This window comes from Corapipo altera, unplaced genomic scaffold (assembly GCF_003945725.1).
Source record: "Corapipo altera isolate COAL_440 unplaced genomic scaffold, ASM394572v1 89, whole genome shotgun sequence".
Lineage (NCBI taxonomy): Eukaryota > Metazoa > Chordata > Aves > Passeriformes > Pipridae > Corapipo > Corapipo altera.
In genome coordinates, this window is record NW_020884968.1 from 1,714,140 (window position 1) to 1,738,885 (window position 24,746).

At 37.5% G+C, this 24,746-nt stretch overlaps 1 protein-coding gene across 1 annotated transcript in view; it reads left to right on the plus strand.

Annotated features, from left to right (window-relative positions):
* DPY19L1 (dpy-19 like C-mannosyltransferase 1) overlaps positions 1-17,018 on the plus strand; it is a 44,364-nt gene extending 27,346 nt beyond the window's left edge. Inside the window, exons 14-23 of the mRNA XM_027665021.1 lie at positions 292-372; positions 1,114-1,215; positions 1,895-1,966; positions 3,406-3,455; positions 4,821-4,845; positions 6,430-6,549; positions 11,208-11,382; positions 12,150-12,249; positions 13,694-13,819; positions 15,430-17,018. Coding sequence (XP_027520822.1) covers positions 292-372; positions 1,114-1,215; positions 1,895-1,966; positions 3,406-3,455; positions 4,821-4,845; positions 6,430-6,549; positions 11,208-11,382; positions 12,150-12,249; positions 13,694-13,819; positions 15,430-15,586 — 1,008 coding nt within the window. The 3' untranslated portion in view covers positions 15,587-17,018. The remainder of the gene's footprint in view (positions 1-291; positions 373-1,113; positions 1,216-1,894; positions 1,967-3,405; positions 3,456-4,820; positions 4,846-6,429; positions 6,550-11,207; positions 11,383-12,149; positions 12,250-13,693; positions 13,820-15,429) is intronic.
* The last annotated feature ends 7,728 nt before the right edge of the window (positions 17,019-24,746 follow it).

Genomic DNA, 24,746 nt, shown 5'->3' on the forward strand with positions numbered 1-24,746 from the left:
AGCCCCTGTTTAAAGTTAACTTTGGTGCCTCCTCTGTGATAATGTTGTATGCAGCTGTAGTGTAAATCAGCTGCTCAAAATTATTTCAACTGTAACAGAAAATACAGAAACTTTGAACACCCCACTGTACTGAAATCTGGGAGGTGTCATTGGTTAGAAATTACTGTACTTATGGGTGATAACATAGGAGAATTTGTAAGTAGTAGCTAAATTTAATAAACCTTTGAAAAAAATAAAAGATTTCTTTAAAAGTTCAAGAAATGTTTATTTCATTCCAAATACATTTTTAAGGTCATTGAAGGATGTGCCTGGTTATTTGGGACAGTCACCTTGAAATACCTGACTTCTTTTGTGCTTGGAGTAGCTGACGATGTAAGTTCTCTTATTGGAGTATCTGGTTGGTGTCTTCCAAAAATTTTATAATTCTTAGTATTTTGAGTTTGACATGTTACTGATAAACTTCCATGAAATTCCAATATTTGTTTTACAGAAATGGGAGAGAGATTGTGTATTTGCTTTCTCTTTCATTATGTGTTACCACTTTGAGATGTTATTACCGAAGTTTGTGAAAAGACAAATGTCTTTACTTTTGAGTTAGTAAATATTGCGCATTTGTTTTTAAATGTGGATTTATAGACCTTTGTTTATTTTGTACATCTTCTACCTACACCTTTTATTTACTCTGTTTCTTAGCTCACTCTTCTCTGAAGCTAATTTTTAGGACAGTTTTGAAATGATTGTTATAACAAGGTTGTCTTGCTTTACTTCAGCCTCTTTGTTCTGTTGTTAAAAACTTGTCTGCAGATGTCTATCAAGAGGTAAAATATGGGAAGCTCATATTTTAAAATATGACTGTATAAAACTATACGCTTCCTGAATCCAATCACGATGATAATACCTCTTTTTCTACTGTTTTTTTGCTTTTTGTTTGACACCATCAACTCTGTGTTACAGTCAAAGATGTCATTTAATACACTGGAAGTAGATTTTTGGAACTCTTATAACTATATTGTAAATACATAAACTTCTGTTCTAATTTATATTTAAGCTACTTTGCTGTGGAAAACAGGACAGTTTTTGCTTACTACAGTTTGCATTTTTTTCCTGTACCAGGCTCATATAGGAAATATATTGAAATCTAAATTTATTGGCTACAAGGATTTTGATACATTAATGTATACCTGTGCTGCCGAGTTTGACTTCATGGAAAAAGAGGTAATTTGGTCAAAATATATGATTATGGAAAGGGGAGCTTCTTGTTTTATCTTTGTTTGTAACTTAAAACATCTAAGAACTATCACCTCCTACTGCCATCATAAGTTCAAGGGCGTACTTGTGAAAAGAGAAATTAATGAGCTAAAGCTAAATTTAACTGCTTTTATTGCATTTAAGTGAACTAAAAACACTGTTTTGATTTTGGATCTAAGGAATATGCTTGCTTGAATGAAAGAAGTCCTTGCTCAGGGATAAATGAAAGGTTACAGTTCTGCAAACTTAAGAGTTTATGTGGCTCTCAGTGACTGGTTTTGATTATATGGAAAATATACAGAGAGCTGCAAAGGCCTTGTGTCATAGATTTAGACTACAGAACAGCACTGAAACTTCATAATATGGCATTAGCAGATGTTTTTTGGTTCATCAGTATCTAGGTATGCATTTAGAATGTTTTTAGATTACTCAAATTCAGATGAGATACAATCTACTTCTAGGCTTTGAGTGGCTTACCAAAGAATTAGAAATAATTTAGTGTTAACCCTAGTATTACAATTGCTGGGTAGAGTTTACATTTACATTTTACTCAAGGAAGAACTCTTTGTATTATTTCCTTTTAAATAACCACTGAAGTAATTATAGATTAATGGAAAGCAATTAATGCAGTTAATTTCCATTTTAGACTCCAGTAAGATACACAAAGACTCTCCTATTACCAGTTGTCCTGGTGGTTTTTGGGGTAATCATCAAAAGGGTAAGTGATTAATATAGTGAACCACCTTTACCTGGAATTTAGTTGTCAGCTTTTTTAAAGAGATAACTATTTTGAGATGGGAAGAAGTTAGTGTGGTGGGTTAACCTTGGCTGGCTGCTAGGTGCCCACTAACCGTTCTCCCCTTCCCTGTCCTCATTATGACAAGGGGAAAGAAGAGTTGAAAAATCTCATGGGTCAAGATAAGGGTAGGGGGATCACTCTCTGATTTCCTGTCATGAGCAAAACAGACTTGAATTGAGGAAGATCAATTTATTGGGGATGAAAAATAGAGTAGGATTATGAGAAACAAAAGCAAAACTAAAGACACCTTCCCCTCATCTCCTGGCTTAATGGGTCCCTTCCGTAGGCTGCAGGTCTTTTAAGAACTGACCTATCATAGGTCCTTTCCATGGGGCACAGTCTTCAGGAACAGACTGTTCCAGCGTGGGTCCCCCACAGGTTGCAGCTCCTGCCAGAAAACCTACTCTTTTGTCGGCTCTTCTCCATGAGCTGCAGCTCCTGCTAGGAATTTACTCCCTTGTGGGTTCTCCATGAATTTCAGCATCCTTCAGGGCATGTCCAACTGCTCTGGCATGGAGTTCTCCACAGGCTGCAGGTGTAGTATTGCTCCACTGTAGTCCTTCATGGACTGTAGGGGAAAAAACCTACATCACCATGGTCTTCTCCAAAGCTGCAAGGGAATCTTGTGGCACCTAGAACATCTCTTCTCCCTCCTTCACTGACCTCAGTGGCTTCAGGGTTGTTTCTCTCTCATTTTTCTCACTGCCCTCTCTTAAACCTGCTGCATAGTTACCTTTTCTTAAACATGTTATCAGTAGAGACCCCACCAGTGTCACTGATGGGTTCAGCTTTGGCCAGTGATAAGATCTGGTTTGAAGCTCTCTGGAGCTGGCTCTGTCTGACGTGGGGGCAGCCCCTGGTCTCTTTTCACAGAAGCTGCCCCTGCAGGCCCCCTGCTACCAAAGCTTGCCACGTAAACCCAGTACAGTTAGATAAATTACAGGTTTTCAAAAACCTTTACTTCAAATTCTTTGTTCTCTATATGAAGATATTTGCAAAGGTTCAGTCCTGAGTCAGTGGTAAGATTTGCTCTGATGTTAAGTGCTAAAAATATTTCTGTCACCTAGTTGATGAATACTATAACTGGAGTTTATAACTGGTTTTGTAAATTTGATTATGTATAATTTGCATAAAAACAACTTACAGTTTACACAGGAACAGATGGGATAACTGCTAACTGCCTGGCTAATTAAACATCCTCAAAAAGAAGTTTTAGCTAAAACATTGCATGTCTTTTATCTTAGCATTTTCTCAAAATGAGATTACTAAGGTGTAGTTTAATTTAGCAAATGTTGAAAATGCTTTGGAATGCTTTTGAAAGTTTATTCATATTTTTTGTTTGCTCGTGTTTTCTTCAGGCAATTAAATCTATTATGTGGTCCTTATCTCAGACGGGCCAATATGAAAGGTAAGTATTGCCTTCTTTTTTTAATGTAAAACTAAATTTTCTGTGGAAAGTTCATTTGTTTTGCAATATGCTACATAATTCAGAATTCTACATTATGTTGGTCCTTTCTGAAGGATGAGTTATATGTAGTGCAGTAACTGAGTGGCTTGGATGTACTATATGTGGTATTTTTATATGGTATCTAAACCTAAGGTTAGCTGCTGAACTTGTTTTAGACATGTTAACCTATTTAAGCCTAGATTTTCTATTTAATAATTTACTTTCTGCTCTGTTCCTAAACCAATATTTATGTATCTTTTTGCTTTTTTACTATAAATAGTGAATGCAAGTTCTTTTCTCCCCATTATTTTTTCCCAGATTATAAATTATATATATATTTCCCTTTCTAATCCTTAGGAAGGGATCCTAACTGTATTCATTTTATTATCTGAATTTCTAATACATACTCTGTCTGTCAGAGCTGTTTGACATCACTTGTTGATGCTGTTCTAAAGAGAAATAAGTTTGTCCAATTGAGTGTCATCATTTCCCTGGCATGTCTTTCTGCTCCCGGTTTGTTTGTAAAATACCATTAATCATTTCAGTGATCTCTGCTATCTGTAGTCTACTGGACATCACCAAAATGTCAACAGATGTGAGCAGGATTCAGCATCCTATCTTCACAGATGTTTTTGGAGAACAACAAGTGTACAAGATTTTGACTCTTTTCACATTTGTGTTTCTCTCTGACAATCCAAGATCAGTATATGTAGTGCCTGACTGATGCTTCTTTTGGTACCAGTGTTCTGCTTCTTTTCGGTGGTGCCCAGTGACAGGACAAGGAGTAATGGCTGTAAATGAAAACACAAGTTTCACCTCAGTTGAGGAAGAACTTCTTTCTGTTAAGGGTGGCAGAGTACTGGAACAGGCTGCCCAGGGAGGGCATGAAGTCTCCATCTCTGGAGACATTCAAAACCCACCTGGACACATTCCTGTGTTACCTGCTTGAGGTGACCATGCCTTGGCAGGGGCGTTGGGCTGGATGATCTCCAGAGGTCCCTTCAAACCCTAACAATTCTGTGATTTTTTTTTTTTTTTACGTTACTGAAGTTTCATTTTCTAAATAAGCTGTTCTATATTTAATGGAATTTAAAAAAATGCTAACATTAATATTCATATTTCCAAATAGATACAGGGATTGAGGAAGATAGTTACTAATTTGCGGTGTATTTAAAACTTTCACAGAGTGAAAAAAAATTCTGTGCAGACATTGACTCATGCTTACTGGATTAGTTGTATCTAATGCCACTATGATGATTTTGAAATAAAACCAGTGCTTCCTTCTGTAATACATAAATAATGTGGGGTTTGGATTTTTTTTTTCAGAGAAGAACGTTTTAACCATGGTGAGGTAAGATTCTTTTCCTACACAATTTTTTTACTTGCACGTTAATGTAAATACTCAATATAGAAATGCAGGTTGTAATGGTGTGATGCTGATAGACATGCTTTATTTGAAGCTAAGTATTCACATCTTTTATTCACTCATCTTAAATTACGTCTGTTATGTCACCAGAATAATTCTGGAATGTTGAACAAAAAAATATACTGGCTAATGGGGGTGACTGCAAGAGGGGAGTCTTGGCCTTTTGCTATAGCAGTACAAAAAGACACTGAAATTAGGCTGGATCTTCAGTTTTTTCCATATAGACTGAGAAGGAGATTGCTTCCTTTACTGGGCTTTGACATGATAGATAATGTTAAAATTCTGTTTTGAAATATACCATAATGAATATAATACTACACGTGATTCTTTTTAGTAAAGTTATGCAAAACAATGTACTGTGTCCTGCTCTGGAGCCCTCAGCACTGGAAAAACATGGACCTGTCAGAGGAGGTCCACAAAAACAGTCAGGGATGGAACAGCTCTTCTATGAAGACAGACTGAGAGAATTGAGGTTGTTTAGCCTGGAGAAGACTCGACTCCAGGGAGACCTTACTGGGACCTTTCAGTGCTTAAAGGGGACCTATAAGAAAGATGGGAACAAACTTTTTAGCAGGGCCTGTTGTGAAAGGACAAGGGATAGTGACTTAAAACTGAAATCAAGTAGATTTCGACTAGATATAAGGAAGAAGTTTCTTACAAAGTGAGTGGTGAAACATTGGAACAGGTGGCCCAGAGAGCTGGTAAATGTCTGTCAAGTTGCCTTAGGGGAATTTTAGATTGGATATTGGGAAAAATTTCTTCACCATAAGGGTTGTCAAGCATTGGAGCAGGCTGCCCAGGGAAGGAGTTGAGTCACCATCCCTGGAGGTATTTAAAGACATGTCGATGTGGCACTGAGAGACATAGCTTAGTGATGGACTTGGTAGTGTTAGATTAATGGTTAGACTTTTTCCTAGAGATCTTTTCCAACCTAAATGATTCTGTGATAAGCAATCACTTAGATAAAAGCACTGATTGAAAAAATGCCTCTATGATTTACCACAGCACTTTGACAGGTAACGTAAATTCAATGTCAGTAGTGGTGAGTGATGTCTGATGCTTTTTAACATTTTCTGAGAATACTGGAGCAAGCTGCCTGTAACTGTGTGATTATCAAGGATTTTATTTGCTACTTTCATTCCATACTTGGGTATTCTGGACATTAAACAGCAGGGTCTCTTAAATTCTGTAAAGAGGTTATACAAGAAATTTTACATATGCCTGTTTAAGGATTTTTTTAATAGCTAGCCATTTCTCCAGCTCCTTTTGATTTTATTGTTAATGTTTAACTTCCTGTTGTTCCATTCCTTAGCATACTAGATACACTTTAGAAAAAAGATAAGAGAAAGTCATTATTACTATCTGAAATATGAAGGTCTTTACTTTGATTTGTACTTTTAGACAAACTCATAATTTAGGCTGTATTGAAAATGAAGTTGCGTGTTTAAGACAGAAATGAAAAGTATGAAATATTATGCTCCTGTCTTGTGTTTTTTTTTTTCCTTTCAGCTGGTATTCCATGCATTGCAGCTGTTGGCATACAGTGTCCTAGCAATTTTAATCATGAGACTAAAACTGTTTTTGACACCACATCTATGTGTTATGGCTTCCTTGGTGTGTTCAAAACAGGTAAGATCTCTTTTATCCTGTAGCTATCTCAGTACTTAGAGTATTACAAAGATGTTTGTCCTAAAGCAGATTTCTCTGCATGTAATTGCTGAATCTGAGGGTAGCAGTTAAAAATAAAGCAGATTATATTGCCTGTCAAAAAATATTTCCATTCTCACTTCTTCCCAAATAAAGTAAATGTCGTGTTTTATGCAACTTGTCCAATTGCATTATTATATGAGTTAACATGCTGTGTATTCAGCTTGAACATAGGGAGACATATACTAGATTTACTGCATTTACACACCTCTATGCCATTGCAAGTTTTTATTGACCATTAATTTTATCCAGTGTTTGACTTTGTTCACACTGTGTTTTCACAACTCTTCAGAGCTCATTGCCTTGCATATTTTTGTCTGTTATTTCTTTCCACAAGTCTTATTTGAAGTCTTGCACATTGAAAACATTTCAGTCTTAAAAATCAAAAGTCACATATCTAACTCGGATTTAATCTTTCTAGTTTGAAATCGTCTGTAACATAAAATGTTACTAAATTTTCAATCTATATTTAAATAGTTGTTTTAGAAGGCTTGCACTTGCAGCAAAAGTAGGGTAAGTAGTCTTTTGTCTGGGAAGCAGAGAGGGAGGCAGATAGAAAACTGTCTGAACAGCTGAACCCAGAGAGGGGTGATCAGTGGTGCATGGTCTGCTTGAAGGCCAGTAACTAGCAATTTACCTGAGGGGTCAGTGCTGCCTCCAGACTGTTCAGTGTCTTTGTTAATGGTCTGGATGATGGGGCAGAGAGTACCCTCAGCAAGTTTGCTGATGATACAGAACTGGGGGGAATGGCTGGCTCTTTCAAGTGGTGGCCAATGATGGGACAAGAGGCAATGGGCACACGGTGAAACACAGGTAGTTCCCTCTAAACATCTGGGAACTTTTTCACTGTGAGGGTGATCAAACACTTGAGAAGTTAACATGTGCCTGTTTTTTACCTGTGTTAGACTTCTCTCCACAATACTATTCACCTTTTCAGGTATGACTGTATTAGTGTGGGTGCCTGATTTCACCAAGGCAGCATGTTTTTAGCAGCCATTTTGCAGAGCTGTAAGAGCACAATTTCAGTATTCTGTGTTCATAAGATGATGCCTGCAAATATTTGGATGATCTACCAGTCAAGTTTAACAGTAGAAGCAGAGGCTACTTTAATCAGCTGTAATGTAATACATTACACACATATTATTTCTGGAGGAAGGACTCTTCTTCTGGTACACTAGACATGCAGATGAGCAGCAGCATCATGCTTTAGAACACTGAGGCGTCTGCTGGCTTGTTCTCGGTAGTGAAGGAGAAGGTATGTACTCTGGAAAGGTCTGCTTGCAATCAGGACAAGTTTTTAATTTTGGAAAGGAAGTGTGTTACGGACCGCCTGACAAGTCTTCACTCTGTGGTACCCACTTTCAGTTCAGCTCTGCTAAGAACGTGAGAACCATTAATTCCAGGCAACCATGGAATTCCAGTTTGCTCTGCTACAAACATACTGCCTTTAGCGCCAGTGTAGAAATTTTCCAGGGGAAGAGGTGTGGTCAGAGAGAGCTGCTGTATCTTGCTGGTATAATCAGCCCTTTGGGGATTATTACCAGCCAGTGCTTGATTACTGGGAAAATGAAAAAGTAGTGTAAATAATTACCTGTTTGGATTTTTAATGCACATGCAAATTGGGCTTCATATTTTTCAATCGGACCCTGACTTCAAGGAGAATTTTGTATGAATGAATGAATCCCAGAACAATGGAGATACTCAAAAGCTGTCTGGACATGGACCTGGGCACCTGGCTCTGGGTGACCCTGCCTGAGCAGCAGGGCTGGATCTTCAGAGGTCTCTGTCACCCTCCACTATGCAGTGATTTTTTAGAAAGTGTCCTAAAGGTGAATTAGGGTTGTGTGATGAAGGCAGTTACTGTCTGTGAAACAGCTGATGCCTGTGTCAAACAACGGGAAGATGCGTTAATGAGACAGAATTATGCAAAGAGGAGAAAGCTATCCCATATTATACCAGCTGAACAAATGATTGTTTCCCAGAAAACTGAATTGTTTCCCTGCAGGTTCTTTAAGGGAAGGACAGTTCTTTATAGTACTGTACGGGTTACACAGTATCAGTCTGCTTAAGCGTTGTGCTCATCACTTTCTTCGCACCTGATTTGTTATTTGGCCTAGGTAGAAGTGCTTAGTGTTGGCCAACATCAAATCAGTCTGTACAGTTAAAATATAAAATGCTAAAAATTTGTCAAAACTTCTTCAGAAAGTAACTTTATTTAGCCACCTTGTAACTGAGTATTGGGACTTGAGTCTTGAGTAATTTTGCTCTACATACTTGCTGTTCTGTAAGGTTCACAGGTGTTTGGTTTTCCAGTTCTTAGTTGTTCTTGAAATACTGACAACCTCTTAGGTGGTCTGGTTTTTAAGTAATAGCAGTTACACTGGTTAGATTTCTCCAAATGAACTTTCATGAGGTGTTTCTAAGTAATTTGAAATGAAGTTTCTTTTCAAAAGTCAGAAAAGCAAAAAGAAAAAAATCTGTTTTCTTTTAACGTACGATTTCTAGATAACAATTACAGTATAAATTAGTTCTGCCCAAAGTTAATTTGTTCTTAGTTCTTGTTTTAATTGTATATTTTCTAGAAGAAAATTGATGGGCTTTTCTGCCCTGGTTGTGGTGGTGGTAATAGTGGTAGTAACAGCAGAATTTTCTAGTGAAGTTCAGAACTAAAAGTATTTCTATGTTTTGTGCCACGGGAAAAGGCACCTCAGCCTTCTGAGAATTAAAAAATAATAAAACGTGTGCTGCTATTTTTGGCCGCATAGTGATCTTTTTGTTTTTAAAGCACCTGAGTAGTAGCATTTCATTAATTCTTTCTGAATTGTTGTTTTTTTAGCACTGCAACTAAAGTCATCAGGCCGGTTAATGAAAGCTGGTGCTTTTGGTAATTGTTGTGTGTTGTGTCTTAGAGGATGCCACATGTCATTACTATGTAAATATTGAAAGGGAAGATAGGTTCAGAGTATTTACTCAATATTTTTTTTTTCTTCTGCTGCCAACTGCATTTTGGCACTTTGGTTGTTCTGCTGTTACCAATGGTTGTAGAGTGAGAGTAAGATTCTCGGGAAGCTGCTGTTGCAGAAGATTTCCTGTTCTGGGAGCTGCCCCTGGTGGACTAGGTGATTTAGGTTCATTGGCGTTTTCTTCCTTCTTTGCAGCGTTGTGGAAGCGTAGTTGGTTTGAAAGAAATAGGTCATGAATGCTAGGGAAGGGCTTCACGTCGCTGTGGTTTGGACAGTTATTCTGTGCAGAAAGTGATAAATGGCCAGCTGCCACATATAATACAGCTTGGGAATACCCTGGCCCTGGCTTGGGCCTTAGGAGAAGTACATACCTATGTTGAAGAGTACCTAACTTTAGATGAACAGTGTAAGTAAAAATAAAATCAATTCCCTTGTCTTGTTATCAATGAAGATTCTTTTGCCTGTTGAGCATGTCCCCTAGGTTGGTGCTGATTGATACCTATAGAAGACAAGCTGGATTTTTTTTCTGATCTGACTGGTGTATGCTTTCTTTAGTAGGGAGAGGCTGGTAATCTGCCAGGTGATACAGGACTGGCTTCAGCATGTTAGAGAAGTACTGGCCCATAAGGCCGTTCAGCTACAATCGAGCAGACCACTTCTAAGACTTAAGCAAGCAATAAGGAAACCCTTTTTTGGTGTGGGGTTTTTTTTTGTTTCATTTTGTTTGTTTTTGTAGGATTAGGAAAATATCAAGTGGTTTTTAATGAACTTTTTCTGTCCTACTGGCTGCTGAGCAGAAATAGTTTCTTGAGGTTGAGAAATCTGACTGTATGTGGAATACTGAGTCAGAATTGCTGCAATGGAGGGAGATGAGAAGGGGAAGATGGGACTTGTGACCAAATGATTGATTAACACTCGGTACACTTATTAGATAAAGTTTTAGCTGTTTGAATAAAGTATATGTTGAAAAGCTACAATTTGGTTTTACAGATGCAAGAAAAAATTAAGGAAATTTAACAGAGGCAGTTATCTTATTGTAATTGAGATCAACACTGTCCTTTCATCTAGAAGACCACAAAAGTTTACCTGCAGCGGTAAACTTATTTGGAAGCTAAAGGTTATTATTATGCGCATGGAAAAGGAATTTGATATGTTGTGTTCTTTCAGCTCATTGCATGAATCCTTGTACTTTCCATTACCATCATCTTGTGGCAGCTGATGAACAATAAAAATAATAATGTACTTTTTTTTAATAAAAAATATTTTCATTGTCTGGAATGCTTTGTGAGGAAAAAGCGACCTAATGTTGATTTTCACTGGAAAGTAATCCGGTTTGTAACACATTTTAAAGAAAGATTTTTAATGAAGGAAAAAGGAAAAAATAAGTGCATCTTCATGAAGGGAGTAAAGTCCCATCTTCTCTACAACTACATTTTAGGTATTAGAAACCTGTGATTAGAACCTTTTCTTCTCTAAGTTGAACGAAGATGAATAATTAAGCAGAGATGTTTCATACTGTAATATATATTAGGTTCCTCATAGAGAAAAAAAATGAATTGTTCTGCATACAACATTACAGAATTGTTGTCTAGGAATTAATTGATTCTTGCATTTCAGTTATTTGGATGGCTCTTCTATAAAATCCAGCCCAAAACGTTGGTCTTTGCTATTTTAGCATTGATGGCAATAGAGGGATCTGCAAACCTTCAAACTCAGTGGAACATCATGGGAGAATTTAGCAATTTACCACAAGAAGAACTTTTGGAGTGGATAAAAGTCAATACCAGACAAGGTAAACTGTTTAATAGTGTAGGATGTTCCCCATTTACTGTGAGATCGAACCATAGAACTTGTCATGAATGACTGCATAGGTATTGCTACAGTTTGTGGCTTTGCCTTGGGACAGGCCTAAAGCCAAGTCATGTATACTTGTCTGTATAGAAGCTACTTCAAATGAGAAAAGCACTGAAAGCTTGCTTTGTTAGACTCCAGGCTACTGCTCTGGAGGTTCTAGCCAGTGATGTAGTATTTCAACAAAAGCCTCTTTGCCAAGTCCAATTAAAATAGGTTTTTGCTTAAATGACACTGGTCCTGTATTTGGGTCCATGATCACCATTTTGCTAGAAGAGAATTAAAAATGCGCATGTGTTGTGGTTGCACCACTTCTTTTCCTAAAATAAGTAAAAGTGTCAGAAAACTGGCTGGAAACAAGGTAAAATATGTTCAAGCCAAAGTGGACTGACATTTTATTGCCCATTTAACACTAGCATAAGAAGTGACAAAGTGTGTTGTCGTAATAACTGTGTTATTCTACCTGTTCAAGAAAAATAAGATGCATTAAATCTTCGTTCTTAGATGCTGAGTTATCTAATGACTCATGTTGAATTCAAGGTTAAAAAGAAAACAGATTTTGTGCATCTCCTGTTGGTGCTGTGTCAGGCCTTCTAAAAACCCTCTTTATGTTTTTTCTAGAGGATTACTGTTTAGATATTTGAACTATTTCTCTACTTTTGCTGTTCAGTTCTTCATGTCAAACATGCCTTTCATTGTGCATTTCAGATGCAGTGTTTGCTGGAGCAATGCCTACAATGGCAAGTGTTAAATTGTCTACACTGCGTCCTATTGTAAATCATCCTCACTATGAAGATGCAGGTTTAAGGTAAATTTTGCAGTTGAGGGTTTATTTGTATTTGCTATTAATTCTCTTAATGTTTGCAGTATACTCTAGGAATGGCATCATGTTATATTGTAAAATTTGTTAAAACCCCATAGAACTTGGTTTGCTGTTTTAGTCAGATTGAAAACTCATGCATTATTTCTTCAGGATTTATGTTCATCTGAAGGGATATACTGTAGGGATAGATATGGTTTCAAACTTATATACAAAAAAAATTGGAATTAAATTATGGAATTGAATTTAATGTGTACTGTTATGTCCTTTCTTCATTCTAGTTACTCCTGATACTGTAGACAGGTTTGATTTTTTTTCTCAAAATAGCTAGTTTAGTTATTTCTGTTAGCTCTCTGTGACTGGCTGTCATTTGTTTTGTGATCATTTGTTAATTATTGAAATACTAAGAGTAGTTGAAACTGAAATTTTATAATGGAATTGCTAAGTTTTCTACTCTGTTATTTTCAAAATCAAGATATTTTGCTAAACTGAATTGATTTATCGGAAAAGGTCAAGAACTTATTCTAATAAATTTAATATTGTAGCATCATTTTTTGTTAATTTGGTAAAACTGGTTAAAAAATCCCAACACCCAACAAGAAAACAGCAAGATAGAGAGGGATAAAAGAGAAAGGACAGGGATTAATTTTATGTACCTTGTGTCCTTAGTCCTCTGTTGGCATTAACTTACTTTAACTTTTGGTCTACCCTGAATTGGTCAGGCAGTTGGACTAGATGATTGATGTATGTCCCTTCCAATCGAAATATCCTATTTTATTCTAGCTACAAAAATACGAGACAGGGAATGTCTGGAGAAAATAAAGTACCGGCAGTACGGTATCAGAAAATGAATGTGAGTTAACAATGTCATGCTTTGCACGTTCAAAGGAGGATATTACTGGGGGATATAGAATGGCCTGGGCTGGAAGGGACCTTAAAGGTCATCTAGTTCCAAAACAGGATCATGGTGTTCAAGTGCTGATTTTGCTTGATCAGCATAGGTGAACATCAGGTCTTGCACTCTGCATTTAACAAAGTCTGAAAAAGGGCAGTGAGTGTGACCTTTTGCAGAGGGGCTCAGCGAATGATTCCTTCTGATCACCTACAGTCCAAGCAAGGTTGTTTCTGGCCTTCAGTATTATATAATGAATGCATTGCTTTGACATCTTCACGCTTTCTGTTCACAGTAACCATGGCTCTTGTTACTAAGTTGTCTCCTGCTACAGAAAAATCAAAGGGCTGTAAACATTGTGCTTGGAATCATTAGATTTGTGAAGAAATAATCACGTTTAAGCAAATAGTACTATTAATGTAAACTTTTTTTTAGCATAGTTATCTTGTGAAATAAAAAAACCTTCCTCTCCAGTCTAAAGTTAAAGCTTACATTCTCATGCTAGATTGCTAGCTAACTTTTGTATTATTCTTTTTGAAGGGCCAGAACTAAAGTAGTGTATTCCATGTACAGTCGAAAACCTGCAAATGAAGTAAAAAGAGAATTGATGGAACTAGGAGTGAATTACTACATTCTTGAAGAGTCATTATGTGTAAGCAGAAAAAAGTGAGTAGTCTCCCTCTTTCTCACAAGAATGACACACTGCTCAAAAATGTAGTGTAAGATTCATACCAAGTGGTAGTTTTGAAATGTTGGTCTGTGCTTTATTTATTAAAAGTGTCAAAAATACATTTTTGTCCAGCATCTAGATACCTGGCCTTTATAAGAAACAGTGTGGCCAACAGGTCCAGGGAAGTGATTCTTCCCCTGTGCTTAGTGCTGGTGAGGCCACACCTGGAGTACTGTGTCCAGTTCTGGGCCCCTCAGTTCAGGAGGGATATTGAGGTGCTGGAGCAGGTCCAGAGAAGAGCAACAAGGCTGGTGAAGGGACTTGAGCACAAGTCCTATGAGGAGAGGCTGAGGGAGCTGGGGTTGTTTAGCCTGGAGAAGAGGAGGCTCGGGGGAGACCTCATCACTCTACAGCTACCTGAGAGGAGATTGTAGCCAGGTGGGGGTTGGTCTCTTCTCCCAGGCAGCTGTCAGTAAGACAAGAGGGCATGGTCTTAAGCTCTGCCAGGGGAGGTTTAGGTTGGACATTAGGAAGAAATTCTTTACAGAGAGGGTAATCAGGCATTGGAATGGGCTGCCCAGGGAAGTGGTGGATTCTCCATCCCTGAAGGTTTTTAAGATGAGGCTGAGTCTGGCACTTAGTGCCATGGTTTAGTAACCACGGTGGTGTTGGATCAAGGGTTGGACTTGATGATCTCACAGGTCCTTTCCAACCTGGCTGATTCTATGATTCTATGATAATTGGCTTTACTCATATTAACAACCTTGTGTTCTTGGTGTGCACCTGAAAAGCTGTGTTGTATGTGTGAAGAGATTCACTAAGGAAACAAGTCATAGTTCCGTAGTGGTAAGAACAGATGTGTGTGTATAATGAAAGCCTAGTACGAATAAAAGGTGCAGAGTAAAACATAGTTGGAGTACCAAAATGTTATGACCACTAGTCACTAAAAATTTTGTCACATTTAAGCTGTCCTTCAGAAAGAGCTATGCTTTTTCCTTTTTGTCCCCTGGTTGATTTCTCTTTCTGCCCTCCAGAACACAATTAGTTTGGACTTTTGATTTTATTTTCTTTTCATTTAGAATAAAATTAAATGTTCTATTTCTTTCCTCTTATCTTTGTTAAAATTAGAAAATTTTCAGTAATTCTAACTTTGAAAGACAAGTGTCCAGGGAATTTATGTTGGCTATGGTCCTTAATAAAAAGCAAGAAGTTACTTTTTTAAGGTGTTTTATTTCCTGAATTTTCTTTAGAAATGTTAGGAATGTGAATATCACCCCCCATTTTATAAGACTTAAGGGTCTCTGGTAATGTATATGGTATAATTTGTGTTGTTTTATATGCTTTCTGCTCCAAATTAATTATTTAATGATTACATAACTGCAAAAGCAGATCCATTTTACACATTCTCAATATTATTTTTAAATTACTACTATATTTACTGTTTTTTGTAATCTGATAATGTCTAGTATAAAGACAAACTTAAAAAAATATATATGTCACAATCAAGTATTCATGGGGCACTATAAAACTGAGTTCAGCAAGCTAAATGTTTGGGGTTTTTTATGGCATTTTTTCATTTCTCTTTTCATATTTGTATGTTTTCTAGGCCTGGTTGCAGTATGCCTGAAATTTGGGATGTCGAAGATCCTGCCAATAGGGGAAAAATTCCTTTATGTACCCTTATGAGCAAGAATTCCAGGCCATATTTCATCACAGTATTTGAAAATAGCAATTACAGAGTCTTGAAGATTCCAAAGGAATAACATTTCAATGCAATGAAGCATCGGTCTTTCAAATCTTTAAACTATTAACTGTAAGAATTCTAAATCAGAAATACCTTTTCTACTAGACTTAAAATGGAAAAATGTGTATTTTATTTTTTACCATTTTAAGTGAATTCTGATTATAGAAATATCTTAAACCTAACAGTTTGAATTTCTATTTCAGGGTCAGTCCCTTGAGATTTGCTATGCAAATGATTATATGTTTGCACATTTTATTTAACACTGATCCAAAAAGAGTTAAAAGTAGCTATGGAGAAGTTTGTAGGCGGACTTGAAACTTCATTTTTTTTGGTGCATGTTCCTGGAATCCTATTGATATTAAAAAAGAAGACTAATAAGGGTAATATTTGCAGTAAGCAATAGTTTAGCTTCTCAGTGTCCAAGGGTTTTTAGCATTGTTATGCATTCACAATAAGCTGGCATAATATACATGAAATTTTTAAGGGAAAATGCTTTATTCAGGAAAAATCTGTCATAGCCTTAGAAAGATACTAAAATAAATCCTTCACTGCCTTAACTAGACCTTCAGCGCCTAACTTGATAAGAAATTACTTTCAAAATGTATTCCCTGTTTTCTTTCCCCATATATTAGATCCTCCCTGGACTTTATCATCAGCATTAAAGAAAAATTAAGCCCCAGTTGTGATATGGGTGTAGTCAGTCGTGTGGGTGTAACTGCTTCAACATTATTAGACTGGTTCTGCAGTTTTTCTGTCATCTTGGTGTCACACCAATATTATAATTAGATAGAGAATTCACTTTCCAAGATACCCAGTGCAAGGACACCCTTTAGTCGTTTACCTGGCTTGGTAGAATTTTTGTATGTTTATTGCCATTGGGAAGTATCACAGTAATTGTGATTCTACAGTATAAGACTTCTAAAGTCTGATGTTTTGCTGTGTATCATTCATGTTTTGGATTTGTTTTGACTTAGTTTTTTTTTTTTTTGTTCAGACATCAGTCTATTGATATGACTGATCTTTTTAGCCCTAATAGCATCTAGCAATTCTAGGTGCTGTAGGGATACCATCCATCACGCCTATAACAGTATCAATTAAATGGGAACCTGTGATAAAGTAGTAGTATAACAGCTGATCAGTATTGTAAAACTTCTTATTTTTTTAAAACCTGTTTTATTGAAAGGGTGAGGGAGAATGGCTGAAAATGCATTAGCTTTTTAACTTTTACAGAATAGCTTTTGGAAAAATTTCTATAAGGAAACTCACAAAGAAAGGGCTTTTGGAAAGTCACTTTTTAAAATGTTAATTGAATTCAAGGAAGCAGGAAAAAAAATCTTTATATAAACATTGTGACTAGTGTTTCGGCACAAAAAGGTACTGTATTTTTATGAAGTTTATGCCAACTGTTGACATGTACTTATGTGGTTAAATAAAAAAGAGAAAGATGGAAATTGTTGTCACGTTTCTGATGGATGTTACACTTGTCTCTTATGTCCGTAAACTGAAGTTTAATACAGGTGCCGCAGCAGATACGATTGAAGCTGAACCTTCAACTAAAAATGCGCAGAAGTGCTTCAGACAATTAAACCAAACCCACACACCTCTTTCTAGCCTCCTTTTTATTCAAAATATCAGTTCAGGAATATGTGAAAAGGCATTGAGAAAATGTCAAATACTTATTTAGAAAGCAAAGTGAACTTGGAAGGCAGTTCAAAATTATTCTGGTTTTGTTCTAAGTTTCTAAGCTCTAGTAATCAAGAGTGAAGCTCTAATACTGGTAGAATGAAGAAACATTTGAAAGTTAAAGTTCAAATATGTGCTTTAGTAAAAATGTTCATTGTTTGATGAGGAGGTGACTGTTACTGAGTACACAGCCAGACACTGTAAATTTTCAGCTTCTCTTGAGGTATACTATGCTGTCCCTCTCTTTAAACTGGATAAACTCAAATAATTATTGTCATCTGATAAAATTTAGTCATGAAAAAATACAAAGTAAAAAATGCAATATATGATTTTGGGGAAGAAATATGGGATTTCTTGAATTAGGTGTCTCATGTTATGAATTTCTTATTGTCTCAGTAATTTGCTCTCAGTTTCAAAGGAAAGAATTTGAGTTTAAATAACAAAACATCTTACACATAGGACCACCACGTTAAACATTAACCTTATCACTGCAACTTGAACCAAAAAACACTGCTTTGAGGCTTCTGAGCTCTCACTGAAGTTGGTTTTCCCTTTGCAAGATCCTAATCAATAAATGTGTAACACAAGTAAGTTCATCACTAAATATGTACTGGCTTTGAAGTAATTTAGGCACGAGACTGGAATACTTCCATGCCTGAAAACAGTTTCTATTCCATTTTAGTAATATTGGATCATTGTGCTGGTTTGGCTTGGTTCTTATGTTTTGGCAGAGCCAAGGTGTGCTGCCACACCGGCAAAGAAGTTGGGGGTGCATTAGGAGAAGACACAGCCGTGACAGGTGTATCCTGTCCAAAATGACCAAAGGGATATCCCAGACAATATGACATTCTGCTCAGTAGATAAAGTGGAGGGAAGAAGGAGAAAGGGGAGGATGTTTGGAGTGATGCTGTTTGTCTTCCTGAGTAACTGTTAGGTGTGATGGGGCCCTGCTCTCCTGGAGATGGCTGAACACCTGCCTGCCCCTATGCAGCAGTGAATTAATTCTTTCAGGTTTTTTTTCCTTGTGTGCACAGCTTTTACTTTCCCTATTAAACTGTCTTTATCTCAACACCTGAGCTTTTTAGCATCTACCCTTCTGATTCTCTCCCTAATCCTGCTGATGAGGGAGTGAGTAAGTGGCTGCTTTGTGGGGCTTGGTTGTGAACTGGGGTGAAACATCCAGATTTGTCTGTTGGAATCTGAAATACTTATTGCTTTACATTAAATTTCTTCAGTACAATGGACACAATTACAATTTGGTATAAAACTTCTGATAATTTTGCGAACTAATATTTAGTATGGAGACCAAATGAGGCACCTATTCAGTAGTGCCCTGGACTTCATCATACTCATGTACACCATACAAAAAATACCCTTTTGTCTTTTTTGGCAGTTCAGCTGAAACTGTGAAACTGAGTCAGTCAGTATCTCTTGGATTTTTATGACTAAGGCAATTGAGTTCCAGAACACAGGACTTGATCCAAGTGAAAACTCCTTTAGCAACAGCAGATATGTAAGCAGTATAAACCCAGGGTTGTCAGAAATCAGCATTTCTCTACCTGGCATGCAGAACTTCTAAATGAGAGCTGGTCAGCAGGGCAGTGAAACCTTAGTGCTACAATAAATTCTCAGCTGTAGCTGTACAACATAAGTACAAAATCAAAGTCAAGTGTTGTGACAAACTAGCAGAGCTTTAAGCTGACCTGTTAGTTTGGAGCAGAGTAGTAGAAGGATTTACAGGGTTAGGCAGAATCTCCTCCTCAGCAAATTGGCTTCTTTCTGATCTCATGCTGTAATTTGCCATTACTGATATAATTCATACAGTGTCTGAAGTCGGCAGTTGCTTGAGTGGGTTCATCATGTAGTAGTTCAACAACTTCATTACTTCCTGTTACAGCATGTGTAGAACACTTACTGCCAATACATCATGAGATATGGATAGAACACACAGACTGAATGAATAATATTGATATCATACCTGGCTGAGGACTCAGGCAGGATCCCTGTGGCCAGTCTTCCATCCTGTCAAGGTTACCAGTGTTTAAATTGAGTCATGATTGCAAGCAACACTAGTTTTGCCTGTTTGGTAGGAAGGATGAGGTCTGGTTTTTTGCCTGAAGAATGACAATTTACTGGATTGGATTTAAAGGTGATTCTGAGCCTGCAATAGGACAACCTCTGAAGGGGAAACCTCCCTCCTTTTGATGTTCACCTGAAAGGAAACTAATAACTCTAGTTCATTCTTTAGGCTTGACCAAGCTTATTTTAGAAGCCAGTGCACCAAATTCTTACTCCTATTACTAATTACTGCTGTGTTCAAGCACCCTGAACAGTATCATCTTCATGTTACTGAGCAACCAGTTGCTCAGCTTCTCTGACTACAAGTCCCTGGAGTGTCTCAGGATGCAGTTAGCAAACACTATTTGCAGGCAGTTAATGTTTTGCTGTAGATATCTCTGCCTGAGCTCTGCAAAAAATCCTAGCCTCTTCTGAAGTAGTGGCTTTTATAGTTTCACTATTTCTGAAAATCCAACTTTTTTTTTCTCGGCTAAAGCAAGTTAGCAAAGCCTGAAAATACCCCAGAGTAGGATGTCTCCTATTTTTTTTTCTTGAATTAGCTTCATGATGGTGTTTGAATTGCTGCCTTGCTTTTCTTTGATTTTTGAATGTTAAAATATAATGCATCTGTATTTGGAGAAGTTTGTCTTCTATTACTTATTAAAAAAAAAGAACTGAAGTTAGAATCAAGCTTAGTAAATGCATAGAGTAAAAATTTTTGCATTCCTGGAGTATTTCAAAGACCATTCAACTCAAAACAGAAGTTGTAGAAAAGCAATAGGTATAGATGTTTTCCGTAACCTTAGTTTTCTTTGTTCTAGATCCTTGTTGGATTTAACTGCAGTTATCATGCTACAGGCTGCTGCATACAGAATCTTTGATTTGATAGTTTTTAGCTATTTTTGTGTTATTACATAATTTAATCATAGAACGGTTTGGATTGGAAGGGCCTTAAAGATATCTTGTTCCAATGCCCTGCCATGGACAGGGACACCTCACTCTATTCCACGTTGCTTAAAGCCCCATCCAATCTGGCCTTGAAAAATAAAAGGAATAATTATTTTGAGAAGGGATAAATGGAAACAAGATGACCAAAAGTAAGTTGTATTCCACAAGTTCTTTATTCAGAACTTTAATTTCAGAGTTTACTACCCTCAATGCTTAAAACAAATGAAATGTCACTTATCAAGTGGTGCTGACAGATTCTGATTTTTAAAGTAGCGAAGTCTTGGCTACTTACCTGAATAATTGCAGGTTTGTTTCATCCATTAGGTTTTTGTCTGAAATAAAATGGGATGCCTTTGAATTAGGAGCTTGTGACATGTACTGCCTTCCTTTGAACCCTCGGTGTGCAACTGAATTAATATCTGAATTTAGAAAGAAACGTGTCAGCACTGATGGTTTGTTTGGTAAGGTTGTCCTTACACATAATGAAGTAGCGAAGCAATAAAGTTCCAACTGAAATAAGCTGAAAAGCGTAAACATTTGCAATGTTGAGCTTCAGCAGGAGTGCCAAAAGGAAACATGGTTTCAGTAAAGTCAGACTATATGTGGAATGACTCTTTTTTTCTTTTCTTTCCCTCCCTCCCCCCCATGTTCTATTTCATTTTATTCCGTTTCACTTTGATGATGGGAAATGGGATAAAACTTAACAGAATAGACTTGAGAAAAATTGCATAGCTGAAACTGAGAAGGTGTTTATATCTTCCAAACATGACCTGATTTTAATAAATCTTTTTAAGATGTTTGGCTCATGCCAGTAAACTAGGTGATGGAAGATGTCCATGTTATCTGGTGTTCCTGTAAAAGGTAGAGTTCTGTCATTCTGTGTTGCTCTGCAATTCATTTATTAATGAGCTAAAAAGAGCCTGGCTTATTGCAAGGTTAAACCTGGAGTACACATTGTCATTAGGACCTCACAGAAAGGGTAACAAGCACAGCTGGAGAAAAAAAGAAAAACACACACTTCATTTTTGTTTGTTTATATCTATTAAAAATTACTTTCTTGGCTCCTAATTCTATATGCAGCAGATCTCAATTAATTTCTGTGACATGGGTGCTCACCACTGTAAACTACTGAGCACATGCTGTGCTGTAATGGTGGGAACTGAAGGGAATATATAACAACTATGACTGGACCACATTGTCTTCTGTGTGGTCTTGAACTAGTGATCTAATAGGAGCTGGATTTGTTCTTAGTGAGGACTAAGCATGTTGCTACTTCCCTAAGCAGCAAATCCAGATGTGAATTTACTGAAGAATTACTTCAAGGTGCTATGAATCAGAACGACATCAGTGTTAGGTCATAATGATTGGTGGTTTGACCAAGTTTCCTGGACTTTGACTGCAACTTTAGAGCACTTTGGACAAATGTTGCATACTGTGTCATGGTGTAATCCTTCAAAAGAAGGTCTGGCTAAAAATGTAACCAAGGAGAAGTACAGAGAAGAGGTACTCTGGACAAAATGAGGGGTTACTGGGATTCTTAATCGCTGGGAACACAGTGAAAAAATTTTAGCACAAAAGAGGTGAAACAATGGCTTTTCTAAGGTCATAAATGATTTTGTGTGCCTGCATTCTAGGGTGTGCAGTCCTGACCCAACATCCAGAAAAAAAGTATTGGTCAAGTCAGTCACTCAGAATTGGTACTTGAACTGAAACTTTAACCCCAAGATGTTTAAAGGAAAGGCAGAGAAACTGATATCCTACAAGTGGCTTACTCCAGGACACCTATATAATGGTAGCTACAGTAAATCTTAAAAGTGTTTCAAGAAAGAAACAATTAATTTAAAAAAGATTGTCTATGAGCAGTTCTTCAAACTGCTCTGGTTTGAATGTAGGACTAGAGCTTGCTAATTGTTTTTTGCTGCCACATGAAGAATTACACAGTCCTTCCACTCAAAGGCTCCTTTTTTTTTCTTTCTAAGACTGATGTTAAAGCACCTTGAGACAAGTCATTGAAGAAGTAACAGGAGGATATTGTTCTGCTGTGCTAAGCACTTAATTTGGAAAGCTTTTGTGAAGAGCTGCGCTTAACCTATGCAATCCCCCCTCCTGCTCTCAGAGATTTTGAAGCAGAAGGTGACATGTCTGGTGTGCTTAAAACTACAAAATTGGGAGTGGTTTGTGGTTGGTGATGTCACTTCAAAGCAGCGTTGTTTGCTAGCTCAACTGTTTAGTGTAGCTTTGTACGGGTGTGCTTTCTGGATTGCTTCCAATCATTTAGACCCTCCTAGACAGCACATGGTTGCTGTTGCCTTTGCTGTCAGTGAGGTGAGGCACGGGATCTCTGTTTTTCCTATTACACTGTTTCCCCTTTTCTTCCCCTTTTTCATTTCCTTATTACCACTGTGCTTCATCCAATGCCTTTGTATTATAGGTAATAGTTCACTCTGTGACCAAAGTGGTCACATCTGTGCAGAGCAAGCAACTACAATGGAAAGTTACCTGTTCTGTGCTCCCCTATTTACATTCCACAGATAAGTAACAGTGATGTACTTCTTGATGCTGCTACCACTCTGTAAATGCCTACACTTCCTTTTGGAACTTTCTTCTGCAAATTTGTGACAAGAAAATACAGAAAATATACATGAAAGTTTTACTGAAAGCTTCACAAATCAGGGCAATTTCCTCTGATAAAGTGGCCAAAATGTCAGTAGATATTCTCTGACAACGTTACAGATCACACTGTGTTTTGATGGGTCAGATTATACTCGGTAAGAACCAAGGGTGAGGGAAGTATGCAATTTGGAAATGCAACTGAGGGTGAACAGTACAGACATACTTTATCAGTTTCTGGTCTCCCAGTAGCCTTTCAATACTTCCTTATGTAAGATGACTGTATGACTGCAGGCTGCCCATTGCTGTTGTCATCTGAGTCATCTGAGCTGATAGCAGAGAGTGAGTGAGCAGAGAGACCATTTTAAGGTAAAAGGCAAAGGAGCCAAAATCTCTTACTGGCTCAGCTCATTGAATTCTCTGTATCTGTTATTTCTGTGCAGTCAGTGTCAGACATCCATTGCAGCAACTGCAATCTTCCTGAACATTACCTGTATCCTTGGAAGTAGACCAGTAAATGAACTTCACTGAGTCCTGCGTGCCTACTTGATTCACAACTGTGAGAAAATGATGAGTGGCAGCACGTGACCAGTAAGGTCCATCCAAAAGACACACTCAAAGCTGAGAAGGTGACATGCTGTGAATTGGGCTGCATCCTGACCTGCATAGCTGCCATGCCAGTGTTCAATCAGATTTCATCTGTGACAGGTATCACTCCCAGGGAAGATGCCATTCAAGTGCTACTCCAGTGACTTTAGGGAGATTGCCCTTGCTTTTAGTCTACTTTTCCTAGCATCCAGGAACCCATTTTCTTTAGGCTTTGTTTCATTAGTGGTTGGATTCAGTCTCATCACTGGATGAAACCTCATTGCTCATTTACTAGCATGTGTGGTTGATTTTGGAAGGATTTAGAAGAGTTTAAACTAAACTTTCCCTGAGGCAGAGATTTTCTACTTCCTCAGGATTACTGATGTCTAAAACCTAAAATTTATACAAGCTGTAACACCACCTCCAAGTACTATTTGCTGACCAAGAAAGATTGAAAGACTGAGAGGAAACGTAGCAATCACATTCACTTAGAGAAAAACATTAATAAATTATTCTTTTTCATTAATTGTGTAAAAAATTGATTTAAAAATAAAATGAAGGATGAACATTTGAAGAAATGAAAAGTTATTTAACTCTGAGGGAATGGCTAATGCAAAATGCAGGTATGAGAATGTTAAATACAACCTTCTTCTAAAGGCTTTTCAATGATATTGAAATGGTGGAAGGATTTAGTCTGGCTAAAGCTGTATTTCCGCATACGTGACCAGCGTAAACTGGAGTGCAACTGGTGAAGTCATTCTCCCCCAGCCAGCTCATATGCCAGCATGAAATTTCACACCATCAGTGCCATAAACCAGATCGGGAATCAACCCTGATGAAACTCACCTGGCAAAGTAAATTGTTTGGGTTTTTTTTTTTTTTTCCATCAACTGAGTACATAGTCTCAATCATCATACAACTACAGGAAACCTTGGAACAACCAAGGAGAAAAGGCATCATGAAGGAATATACAGACAGTCAACACCAGCTTTTTTCAGCGGTTGGGTCACACTAGACTGATTGAAAGTGTCTGTGATGCTGGGCCTTCAGGAGGGCCCCACTCTGTCAGTCCCCAGTAAAAAGCTTTTGAGGTCCTACCTAATTTCAGTGAAATTTGATGGGGAGGTAGAGCTCTGATAGATAATTTCTTACAGGTTTTGTTGTAACTGGTACACAGGAGGTAGGCAAGAGAGATCAGCATTACCTCCCGCACTGCAAAACCAGCAGAATGAGTACTTCTGCCCCAATCACAACACTGCTGTCTCTCGTCTGTGCAGATGTAGTGAGGATAT